At 39.0% G+C, this 12,283-nt stretch overlaps 1 protein-coding gene across 1 annotated transcript in view; it reads right to left on the bottom strand.

The window, feature by feature from the left end:
- The window catches only part of LMBRD1 (LMBR1 domain containing 1), an 82,359-nt gene that overhangs the window by 35,679 nt on the left and 34,397 nt on the right, over positions 1–12,283 (bottom strand). The window contains exon 8 of the mRNA XM_065681453.1: positions 75–200. Coding sequence (XP_065537525.1) covers positions 75–200 — 126 coding nt within the window. The remainder of the gene's footprint in view (positions 1–74; positions 201–12,283) is intronic.

Here is a 12,283-nt window from a genome sequence, read left to right as displayed (position 1 = left end):
GACCATAAACTAGTAAGCAAGAAAGAAAAATAAAAATAGAATCATTAATGAAGTGATAACAGTGAAGATCATACCTTTGATTTAAGCCTTAATAGATGTTGCTCCACTTCTTCAATATCTTCAGTGTTCTCTAAACGTTCATAAGCCGCACTGGTAGTTCCCTTAATCAAGTTTAGGGGCAAAGCTGACATACCATAAGCCTAAAATAAAACAGGGACATTCAAATTTTCTTCCATATGTTTTCATCTGCTAAGACTGCTGTATGTTGCAAATATAAGGTATCACTGCTAGGTTTTTTTTCCCCACCCTCCTCCTAAGACAAATAATTCTTTTCTTTTTTTTAGTAAAGTGAAACAAATATGCTATGCAGATCCCAGTGTCCTGAATTGTTCCAGTGGTATTTAAGCATTTCAGGATCACTGAGACAATAGCATATATAGAAATTTCACATAAGCATAGCACATGGAAGATTTATCAAGCTGCCCTTTAGGGGTTTTCATCAAATAATTTAGCTTCCCAAAAATCTTACTTTCCCACTTTAGACCATAATCAAAACATTGTGTAATATAGGAGTTTCTAGATATTGAACTTAAATAGTTTTAGAAGCATAGTATACACAATTTCTTTTCACAGTAGTCTTCAACTTATTTAAAAATGAAATCATATAGGAAGTATGTGATTTACTAGAAAAAACTGTGCAGTAAAGAGACATGGCTGAAGCATGGTGAACACCTAAACTCATTTACACTCCAAGACTACCTAGATAGCCATTCATATTCATAAGTTTTGTTGGCATTTACACCTAATAAATCCTAATACCATTAAAAGTGCTTGCCAGCTTCTGCAGCAGCATTATGCTCAGATTTTTCAAAGACAAAGTTTTTAAGTCCTCCACTACAAAAGAAACATTTGAAGTGAGGTAATCAAGAAGAAAATTGCACTATTTCCTCCCTGCTACCCTCCAAGTCTTACAGATACAGGGCAAGGTCCGAAGTATCCCAAAAGCAGTCTGAAAACATCAGCCATAGGGTTTTCTTTATTTGTGTTACTATGGGTGGCAGGCTATTGGTGACAGATTGTTCTAGGTGCAGAGGTCAGCAGGAAGGCTGTTATTTCCCTTAATTACAAATAACATGCAGTTCTTCTAGAGTGCTTGATATCTGAGTATTTGCTAACTTAATAAACAAGCAGTTTTATGAATTTTCACAGGAATACTGCTCCCAGTTTCAAACACTGCTTTACATTTCACACTGAGAATAGATATAATAAAAACGCTAGTGTTATAAATGTCACCATACGTGTTGTCAGTTCACATGAGCTTGAAGTACACAAGACTTAATTTGACCTGCTTAAGAACCTACTTATACATACTAATGTCTCCTGCATTGTACTCAAAGCAAGATGCAGTCCATTTTTTTTGGTGTATTTTTCAACACGCTACATACCCTGCTACCAACACCCATTTCTAAGCCCCTTTAACAAAGGGGTCTTATTTCCTATTATTGTAGCTCTAAATCACATTAACTATTTAAATTCATAACCATTTCAACATAAATATCTGGCACGAAGCCCACAAATTTAAGTTTCACTCTGCAAGTGACAATACTTCATGATTTCAAGAAACATTCCTCCTAGTATTAGGCTACCTAAGCATGAAACAAATTAACAGTCTGACAGCCTTGTTCGTTTACTATGGAATTAGGTTTCTAATGTTCAGTGACAATGACCAGTAAATTATTGGAATAGTGTCATTTAAGTTCAACAAGCAGACAGCATATGTCTCTCTCAAGAGGCTTCAAACTGAAGGGAACAGTGGTACAAGTTAAATCGCTGTGAAGAAATTAAAGTAGGAGAAAAGTATTTTCCTTCTTGAAGTATATACTAGCAAAGAATAGATTCAGCTAGATCTTTGACAGCTTGCACTACATGACTCTTTTTTCACAGGTATGAAGTATTAGAATTGGTTTTACCATAGACTCCTAGAGAGTAAGTTAGGCTATCAGTTATCTGCTCAGCATTACAGGACTTCACAGCTGAGATCCTGATTTGTCACTCAAAGCTACAGCTTAAAATATATATATATATATATATACATATATATATATATATATATATATATAGTTGCAGCACTGTTTACATACTGTTCCAAATACAGTTAAACTTTTTTCCAGGTACAAAGGATAACTGGCAATTTCAATCCCTATTGTTAGAGATTTTTGCTGTAAAATCTCTATATACAAGGGAAAGACAGCCTTTATCACAGGCTAGTGATGGCAATGAAATATGCTTTCCAAAACATTCTAGAAGCTTGTATTTGCACACAAGCTATATAGCTACAGAATGGCCTACCTACAAGATTATGTATTTTGGGTAAAGAAAAGAATTTAAGTTTTGTCTTTAACTGTGGCTCAGTTGTCCCTTCAGTCCATTCTTTGAGAGCACTAAGCTGCTCTGCTATCTATAGGAGCTAAAAAAGCAGTCATCCCCAATCCTCCTCTTCTCTAGGCTGAAGAAAGAATACTTCCAACACTTATATTTGGTTGAAAGGGTTTCTATAACCCTCTAATCACTTCCACAAGCCTCCACTGGGGCCTCTACAGTTTTTCAGTCTCTTAAACTAGGGGACCACATCCTGATACCATTCCCAGCTGTAGCTTTGAAAGCTCAAAGTACAGTGGAACAACCATGTCTCTTGATCTAATGGCTATGCTCTTGATGCAGACCCAGGACACTGCCTTTCTGCCTCAGGGCACATTGCCGGCTCATGCTCAGCTTGCTATCCACTAGGACTTTTAGTTCCTTTTCAGCAGAGCCATCACCAGCCAGCCAAACCCCAGCATAAACTGTTGAGTGCAATTAATGCATTTCAAGAGAAAGCCTTAAAATTCACTAAACCTCATGCCATTCTCATTGACCCAAGCTTCCAACCTGTCAAAGTCTCTACAGTTGTTCTGTTGTATCTGCTTTCCCCAGTTGGAAATAATTCTCAAACTCTGATTTTATATCTAACCCGATCAACCAGATCACTTTTGAAGACTCCATAGTATTGGGCCCATACTGACTATGAAAAGCCCACTCAGGTCCGCCTGCTAGTAGCTTAACTCCAAAATGCAGGTGAAAGCATAAATACCATCCAATTTCCTAACTAGAATGTAGGCTGTGGAACCAAAAACATTCCCAGCCAGAGCCAGTGACACTTCGTATATAGAAACACATGTAGTAATGAAAAATGCTATGACAACAGGTCTATACAAATTTACAAAACTAAGCTTAGGAACAATAAGATTACACCATCAATAACAGGTTTACAACTGTTCTTCAAACAGCTACCATCAACTAACAAGTATCAAGTAATTACTCAACAGAAGTAGTTAAGGAATAAAATTCAGAGCTATAAATCTTCTAAAACAAAGTTTCAACAAAGCAAACTGCAACTCAAAGTGATGCATTGTTTTTCTGTTTTTTGCAGACGTGAATTACAGACTCAAAAGTCAAGCTTACTCTAGTAATAAAGGAAGTCTAAATTCCTTCCTTGAATACAAAAGATGCTAATAGTAAGATGTTTATGCAAGGAAACCTCCATCATCTGTGTGGGGAAAAAGCAGCATTGGTCCTGCAAGACATCAGTATACAGAATAAAGGACAGAAAGATTAGTCACAAAATCACAGAACCATAGAATAGGTAGGGTTGGAAAGGACCTTAAGTTCATTTAGTTCCAACATCCCTGCCATGGCCAGGGACACCTCACACAAAACCATGTCATCCAAGGCTCTGTCCAACCTGGCCTTGAACACCACCAGGGATGGAGCATTCACAACTTCCCTGGGCAACCCATTCCAGTGCCTCACCACCCTAACAATAAATATCTTCTTCCCTATATCCAATCTGAACTTCCCCTGCTTAAGTTATAACCCTTTACCCCCTGTCCTATCACTACAGTCCCTAATAGAAGAGTCCCTCCCCAGCATCCCTATAGGCTCCCTTCAGATACTGGAAGGCTGCTATGAGGTCTCCACGTAGCCTCCTCTTCTCCAGGCTGAATAGCCCCAACCTTCTCAGCCTGTCTTCATACGGGAGGTGCTCCAGCTCCCTGATCATCCTCGTAGCCCTCCTCTGGACTGGTTCCATGTCTTTTTTATGTTGAGAACACTAGAACTTTACACAATACTCCAGGTGAGGTCTGACAAGAGCAGAGGGGCAGGATCACCTCCTTCGACCTGCTGGTTACACTCCTTTTGATACAGCCCAGGATACTGTTGGCTTTCTGGGCTGCGACCCCATACTGAAGCTGGCTCATGTCCAGTTCCTCATCAACCAGCACCCCTGGGTCCTTCTCCATAGGGCTGTTCTGACTCTCTTCTCCTCCCTACCTGTAGCTGTGCCTGCAATTGCCCCGACCCAGGTGTAGGACCTTGCACCATGGTTAAACTTCATGAAGCTGGCATCAGACCACCTCACAAGCATGCTAAGGTCCCTCTGGATGACATTCCTTCCCTCCAGCGTATCAACCAAACCACACAGCTTGGTGTCAACAGCAAACTTGCCGAGGGCGCACTCAATCCCACTGTCCGTGTCACCAACAAACATGTTGAACAAGACCGGTCCCAACACTGACCTCTGAGGGACACCACTTGTTACTGGTCTCCAGCTGGACACAGAGCCATTGACCACAGCTGTTTGCGTGTGGCCATCCAGCCAGTTCTTTATCCACCAAGTGGTCCATTGTCGTGGTTTAAACCCAACCACAAAAGCTCATTCACTCACTCCCCCCCTTCTTACCCTCCCCCTGCTCCTGGAGGGACAGAGAGGAGAACTGAAAAGAATTCAACTCCCACGGGTTGAGATAAGAGCAGTTTAGTAACTAAGGTATAACACAAATCACTACTGCTACCACCAATAATAATGAGAAAGGAAATAAGAGGAAAGAATACAAGACCTCAACACCAGCCAACCAATAACTTGCCCCACTCCCCCCAGCCGAGCACCGACCAATACCTCCTCCAATCCTGCAGTCCCCCAGCCCTTCTGGGTCACTCCCGTTACATCCTGGGCATGACATGCTGTGGTATGGAATACCTCTTTGGCTAGTTTAGGTCAGGTGTCCCGTCTCTGCTTCCTCCCAGCTTCCCCTCCTCCCTAGCAGAGCATGAGGCTCAGAAAGTCCTTGGCCAGACCAAACATTTGAGCACCAACTAAAAACATCGGCATTATCAGCTCTCTTCCCAGGCCAAAAAATGAAAACATAGCACTGCACTAGCTACTAAGAAGGAGAAAAATAACTGCTACTGCTGAACCCAGGACATCCATTCATCAAATTTATGTGTCTCTCCAGTTTAGAGACAAGAATGTCATGTGGGACAGTGACAAACACCTTGCACAAGTTCAGGTAGGTGATGTCAACTGCTCTGCCACTGTCCATCAGTTCCACAGCCCCATCATAGAAGGCCACCAAATAGGTCAGGCAGGATTTCCCCTTAGTGAAGCCATGCTGGCTGTCACCAAGCTCCTTGTTGTTTTTCATGTGCCTTAGCATGCCTTCCAGGAGAATGTGCTCCAAGATTTTGCCAGGCACAGAGGCGAGACTGACTGGTCTGTAATTCCCTGGGTCATCAGTTTTCCCCTTCTTGAAAATGGGGGTTATATTTCCCTTTTTCCAGTCGTCAGGAACTTCACCTGACTGCCATGATTTTTCAAATATGATGGACACTGGCTTAGCAACTTTATTCACCTTCCCATGTGATGTGTCATAGGTCTGGACAGAAGCTTCATTAGTTCAGTTTCAGGGTTCCGTTTCTCTCCAGGCTACCATAGAAGTTCAAGGCTTGACAGAGTTTTAATCCCCTGGGTTGATGCAAATGTTAAGTTAATCATGGGCTACTATTTTGGGCATCAATTCAACAAGCAAGCAACATATCAAAGATAGCACAGGAAAACCAAAGCTGTACACCAAAGCCAAGGGAGAACTCAATCTTGAAACATATCAGAAGAGCCTTTAATAGTTAAGACAACTTAAACACATGAATTTTGACAAAACAAGTTGCTGTGGTTTAACCACAGCTAGCAACTAAGTACCAAGGAGCTACTCATTCACTCTCCCTCTCACCCCTCAGTGGGATGGGAAGAATAAGTAAAAGGTTAACTTCATAATAATAGTAATTAAAAGGAAAAAGAGGAGGAATAAAATCCATGCAAACCCAAGTGATGCACAATACAATTGCTCACCACCTATTGTCCAATACCCAGCCCAACCTGAACACCAATTGGTCTGTCCTCGTTGACTCCCTCTGGTTTCTATACTTGGCATGATGTGCTGTGGTACAGCATACCCATTTGGATATTTTTGGTCAGGTATCCTGCCTCTGCTCTCTTCTGGCTTCTTGTACCACTTCTCACTGGCAGAGCATGAGACTGAAAAGTCCTTGACCAGTGTAAGCACTACTTACAAACAACTATAACATCAGTGTGTTATTAGCATTATTCTCACACTAAAGCTGAAACACAGTATTGCATCAGCTACCAGGAAGAAAATTAACTCTATACCAGGATCATTTAATTACCATGAGTAATTAAAGCTTGACATATTTACACCACTGAAACAAGTTTCCAGAACTTATTTTTAGACAACCTTTGCCCAGAATGGTTAAGTCAGATAAAAAGCACTGCACTGAAAAGGAAAAACTATCATTCAAATCTAGCAGGCAATTACAGCATAAATGGTTGCTTTTTGCACATAGGTTCTTCAAAATGAACTGAATCTAGTGCTAAACGCTAACTGTTCAGGCTAACTGCTCAGATACTTGGTAATACGTGATGCAAAGTTAGGTCTTTAAAGTCTCGGGCTATCTCTGCTGTTACTGAATGCCTGATAAGCTTCACTGAAACCCCACTTTACAATATTAAAAAAATAAAAATCTGAATTTGTATTTAAAGCAATTTATTTCAGAGAAGACTCCCCTCTCTTGAATCCCCAGAAGAGATCCATATAAGAGATCACCCCCTATCAGTTAGCTTAAGAGATGGAAAAATGAACACCAAGAGCTCACTACCTAGTAAGTAAAAGTTAGAGGCATCACTCATGGGCAGCTGTCTTACTCTGACTGGAGAGTCTACCCACAACCAATACAGGTAATATCTCTGGATGGATGAAGTTTATGTTTCTACTTTGTAGAGTTCTTGAATTAGATGGCCTTCTACTCTGAAGGAAAAAACTAAAACAAAAAATCAAACACCCCCCCCCAAAAAAAAAAAAAAACAACCAAAAACCACAAACCCACACAACCCCAAAACAGAGTAACTTTAAGCAAGAGAAAACCCACCTTACCTATCCGATACAAAGCTTAGGTAACAAAACAAAACTCTTAAAGACTTCTTATTTGCTATTCACAGAAATGGTAGCTAGGTCTAAACCAGCTATTTGCAAAGAAATCTGTCACCAGTAAACCAGGACAAGCTCACATGAAAGCAACAGTTACTTCAATACTGTTTATGCAGTATTAGTAGCATCAAAGAAGAGCAAGAGGCATGCTCTACCTGTTCTCAGCACACCACTGAACCCAAATATACTCTGTGCTCCAGACAGAGCACAGAAATACCTCAATAGGAGATTACACGAGTATTGCTTCCAGTTTGATGAATCTTCATTTCTCCCATGTCTCACTTCTTCCTATCCTATCTGCACCAGATCCACCTATTCTCCTAATAAGATGTAGAAGAAAGAGTGGCTTTTCTCAACCTCTGGTCTCTTGCAGACTTAGCATCTTGCAATACTTTAGACTCACCAAACTCACACAGCCCATGCCTAGATAACGGAGTAGTCATTCTTATTAGCTGCCTGGTATCTTAATAGTCACTCAGGAACAGAAGACAGAAAACAAGTAAAGTTGAGCCAAGTTGTAAAATCACATTTTACAAAAATTGCAGCAAGTAACTATGTCAGGGATAAACCCTTAAGTATTAAAAAGGCTTGGGAAGTTTTTCCAGGAGAAACCATAACTGCTAGAGTTTAACATATTTAAAGAGCACAAGCTACCAAAGAGTTCCACTGAAAAGTGTGTATTAAGACGGGAACACCTAATAATCAGCCAGACCATTAGCACTCAGGTAAGTCATGAGGAGCACAGAAAAATACACACTGAAATTAATACAGCAAATGTCTTCAGAAGAGAGTTTAAACAAGTTCAAGCTAACTTTGAACACCTACTGCAAAAAGCCTGAAACCATCAGGTACTATAGATTAACTAGGAATTGACAACAGATCACTTTCTACATCTGCTGTGTACCACTAAAAAGATAGGGTCTAAATGATTAACTGACAGCACAAAGATAATATTTTTCCTTGCTAGATAACTAACAGAACAGCTAAGTTACTTCTGATCAGTGTGGTACACAACCAGCACTGCAACTAAAGGTAGTTCAGCTTTCTCTGGTTAAATATATTTTTGAGAATTAGACTAGCGACTTCAAGAAATTATCAGTAAATATTTGCATAACACAGTAGAAAGACTCCCCATTCCATTTATTTTCAGAGGTTCATATATCAAGCATGTGGCTTTTACGTGCCATCACTGAGGTGTTTTAAAAGGTGTATATGTAATCTTATGCAAAAAGTGTCAAAATTCACGCCGACAAACATTTCTTGCGTAGCACTGCCCTCTAGCGAAGTCACACAAACCAGCCATATAAAAATGACAGAACTCCACCAGTGTATTAAAGTCGTAAGAAATGATCAGAACTTATAATTTACAAGTATTCAACCCTTTATTTTCTTCCAACAGCTTGCTTGAAGACTTCACCTGAGAGTTTTAACATGAAACACAAAATGTGCAATTCCACCCACTACACTGTGATTAAAAACACATCAAGTTAAAAACAGATTAAATCTAGTTTATGTCATGCAGTGCTTTAACAAAATAAAAGTCTAGTATGATGTAATTAATTTCAACATGAATGGTCCAACAAAACAAAACAATACCCCACTTCAAATTAGGCCTCCTTTTTTTTCAAAACTGTACCCTCCTCCGTGCAGCTAGACTGCACAGTTTTATTGAAAAGTAATCCGAGTTCAGTAGTAGTCATCTACTCCTGACATTAACTGGTCTCCATCTCTAGCTATCTATACATACTACCATTCTAAAGCTAATACCATACTTCAAGAATCTTATTTCCAGATCAAATATGGCAAACAATGACAGTGGTTCATGCATCCTCCCTAAACTGTGAAAAGGAAAAAACCTCCTAAATGCATCTGAAGATGTCAGATAACATCATGGATGGTTGGACTGGGGCACTGTGGAGGTTTTCTGGGATTTCATCCCCCCCGCCTTGTTGGTAGGGGAAAGCTCATGCCGCACAGCTTGGAAAAACTATTCAAAATGGTAACTTGCAAAATCTCATTTCTTTCATGGGAAGTTTTAGTATCAAATCTTCAACTGCTGTAAGAGCACGCACATTTTGGAGTAACATTGGTATAACAAAACCTCAAAGCATAGAGCAATGAAACAGACTGACCAAACTGAACTGGTATGCTCAGTATGACATTTCTTGTGTGATCTGTTGAACAAAAGATTAACAGCGCACGTTGTGCTTCCTTATCCATTTCTCTAGCAATCACCATTACAGTATCCTGCTACACATTAACCTTTGTTTTGCATACTAATGTCTTCTCTCCACAATACAGATTCAAAGGTGGTCTCATTTATCAGTCTAAGTGGACAAAAAAAGGTTTTTGTTTTGCAGGCAAAGTTAGTAAGATGCAGAACGCAAGTATGACAAGCCTCTACGCTACAGTTGTTCCACTACACATAGTGAACTTGTGCTTGCTGGACATATTGTCTGTAAAAAAACCTGACTCAGTAGTAATATGGAGCATAACTACTTTGCCCAGCTGCCATCTTCTGCATTGTTCTATCAGGCTTAGAAGAGCATTAAGAACCAAACAAAAAGATTAACCAACTTACAAGCTGCAACTCTAAAATCTCCAAAGTACAAAACTATTATTGATCCAGCAATTTACTATCTACAGTTCTCCAAGAAAATAGTAGGAATCAGGCTGTTAAAACATAACCAAAATAGCAAACCAATTTAAGTGTTTTCTACTGCTTCATGGAGAAGTCAACATAATCACATAACTACATTTCTTTTACATTTCACAATTGGCATTGAAGTGATTAAGTGGTAATGATGATGAATGCTACCAATTTCTGTATTTCTCAATAACTGTTTAATGTTTACCTAAGAGAAAATCAGCAGTAAATGAGTGCTTTTAATGTTAAATTATAAAAGGCCTTAAGCTTTTTGGCTGTTAATAAATCAGCTGCTAGAAAAGTAAATCATAATCTGGACAAAAATTAGGTGTGAAAATATTATTACATTTGTCAGTAGACAAACTGAGCTTTGTAATATCTCCTTTCTGGATCAAGGGAAAAGGATCACTTTAAGTTTCATAAGAAATCATATAATGCTTACTAAGTGCCTAGGAACATTACCCAGCCAGTTACAATTCAAGGACATGCTAAATGAGATGCATAAGATCACTCAAAAATTAATCTGCCTATCATTGTGTAATGCTTTATTCTGCCTTGAATTCAAACAGCAATCTGGAGCTGACAACAACTGTATTAATACCTAAGGCAATGTGAAACCATTTCAATGCAGAACACATTAATGAAAGTTAGATGCAAACTGCATCATCTGTGAAACCGTTTCAAACTCTACCCCAGCCAAAAATCAACACAGCACTGCAGCACTGATTTATAGTTTTCTTGTTATATTCCACATTTATAGACATAGAAAACTGGCCATACTAATCAAGGTCACAGATTTATTGAGTCCCCCTGAGCATCACTTGTTCGCATCTCTTAAAAAGCAAATTTAAACATAAAATGCTGTACTTCAGTACTATGCATTACATAGCACCAAGAAGTAGACTTCGTATTACTAAAGTTTTAAAACAGAAAAGCAACTACCAATTCAAGATTATGTTGAAAGTTGAGCTACAAGAAATAAGTTTAAAATAATGTTACTCATTTAAATACTGCACATACTTCAGAAAAATTACATCTGTGTTTACAATTATCAGTAACATTAACATCTAAAGTGAACATTTGTACACCTCATCTACAATTTTGATAAAGCCACTATTTTTTTATTTCCCCTTTAGAAGTTAAGTATTTGGAATACTAACTTCCTTAGTTGGAAGACTGAGAAGCAGGGAGAAATATGCATTACGTCATTTAACATAAAAAGGCTATTCATCAGTGTACTCAGCAAGGAAACGCAACATGAACTGCGAGTTTTGCTATTATATTCTAGAAGACCATGCTAATAAGGATCAGCTCAAATTTAGTCACAAGAAACAATTAAAGCTTCTGTAGCTAAAAATTACTTTTATATTTTTACATCCATACACAGAAGCATGTGAATTGCTTCTAGTACAACCAACTTTATAAAGTTACAGAATAATAAGAAAAAGTAACTTGTATTGCTTAAAGTATTTCTTAAAATGTTTGTTTCTTTGCCCCCTGCCCCAGAACTGGCATGTTCTTCCCTCTGCTTACACAAGGAGCTTCTGAAAATTGACACTTACCTATGGCATTACCACTTACCAAAAGTTATTACCATCTTGTAACATAGTCCTGCAAGAGTCTGTAGTTACTAAAACACAGAACTACCTACATTTCTTAAGATACAGCATACTGTTTTTCAACAAAGCACCCACTGCACTTCTGCTTATTAGTTGTACTCACGTGGAGAAACAGTAAAAATCTCTTAAGTCATTTTCTCACAAAATAAGAGCTGTGATGGAACAAAAAGTTGTCCAGCATGTGTTGAATGAGCTTGTAACAGTAAAACCAATATTGTGGAATTAAATTAATTCAATAAATAACATTTCTCATTGGCAAATCTGTCCCCTCAAACTTTTTATAGGCTAAAGCCAAGCTTAAAAAGAGAGGACACCTTGCACCATGAAGTATAACATATTAAGTGCCATACTAAATCCTCCAAGTCCGCATATTAGACAGACCACAGAATGCCCGAGGCTAAAAAAGACCTTTGGAGGTCATCTGGTCCAACACCTTTGCTCAAGCAGGGTCACCAAGACCTTCTTGTCCATATGAGTCTGGAATATATCTAAGGAAAGAGTCTCCACAATCTGAACAACCTGTGCCAGTGATCCATCACCCTCACAGTGAAAGAGTTTGCTGTGTCCAGAGGGAAGCTCCTTAGTTACATTAGTGTCTGCTTTGTCCTGAAAACACCATAGTATCCCTCATGTTGCTTTAT

Source organism: Lathamus discolor, chromosome 5, assembly GCF_037157495.1.
Source record: "Lathamus discolor isolate bLatDis1 chromosome 5, bLatDis1.hap1, whole genome shotgun sequence".
In the NCBI taxonomy this organism is placed as follows: Eukaryota; Metazoa; Chordata; class Aves; order Psittaciformes; family Psittacidae; genus Lathamus; species Lathamus discolor.
Note: the sequence above shows the minus strand (reverse complement) of the source record. Positions and strands in the feature narration are given on the sequence as shown.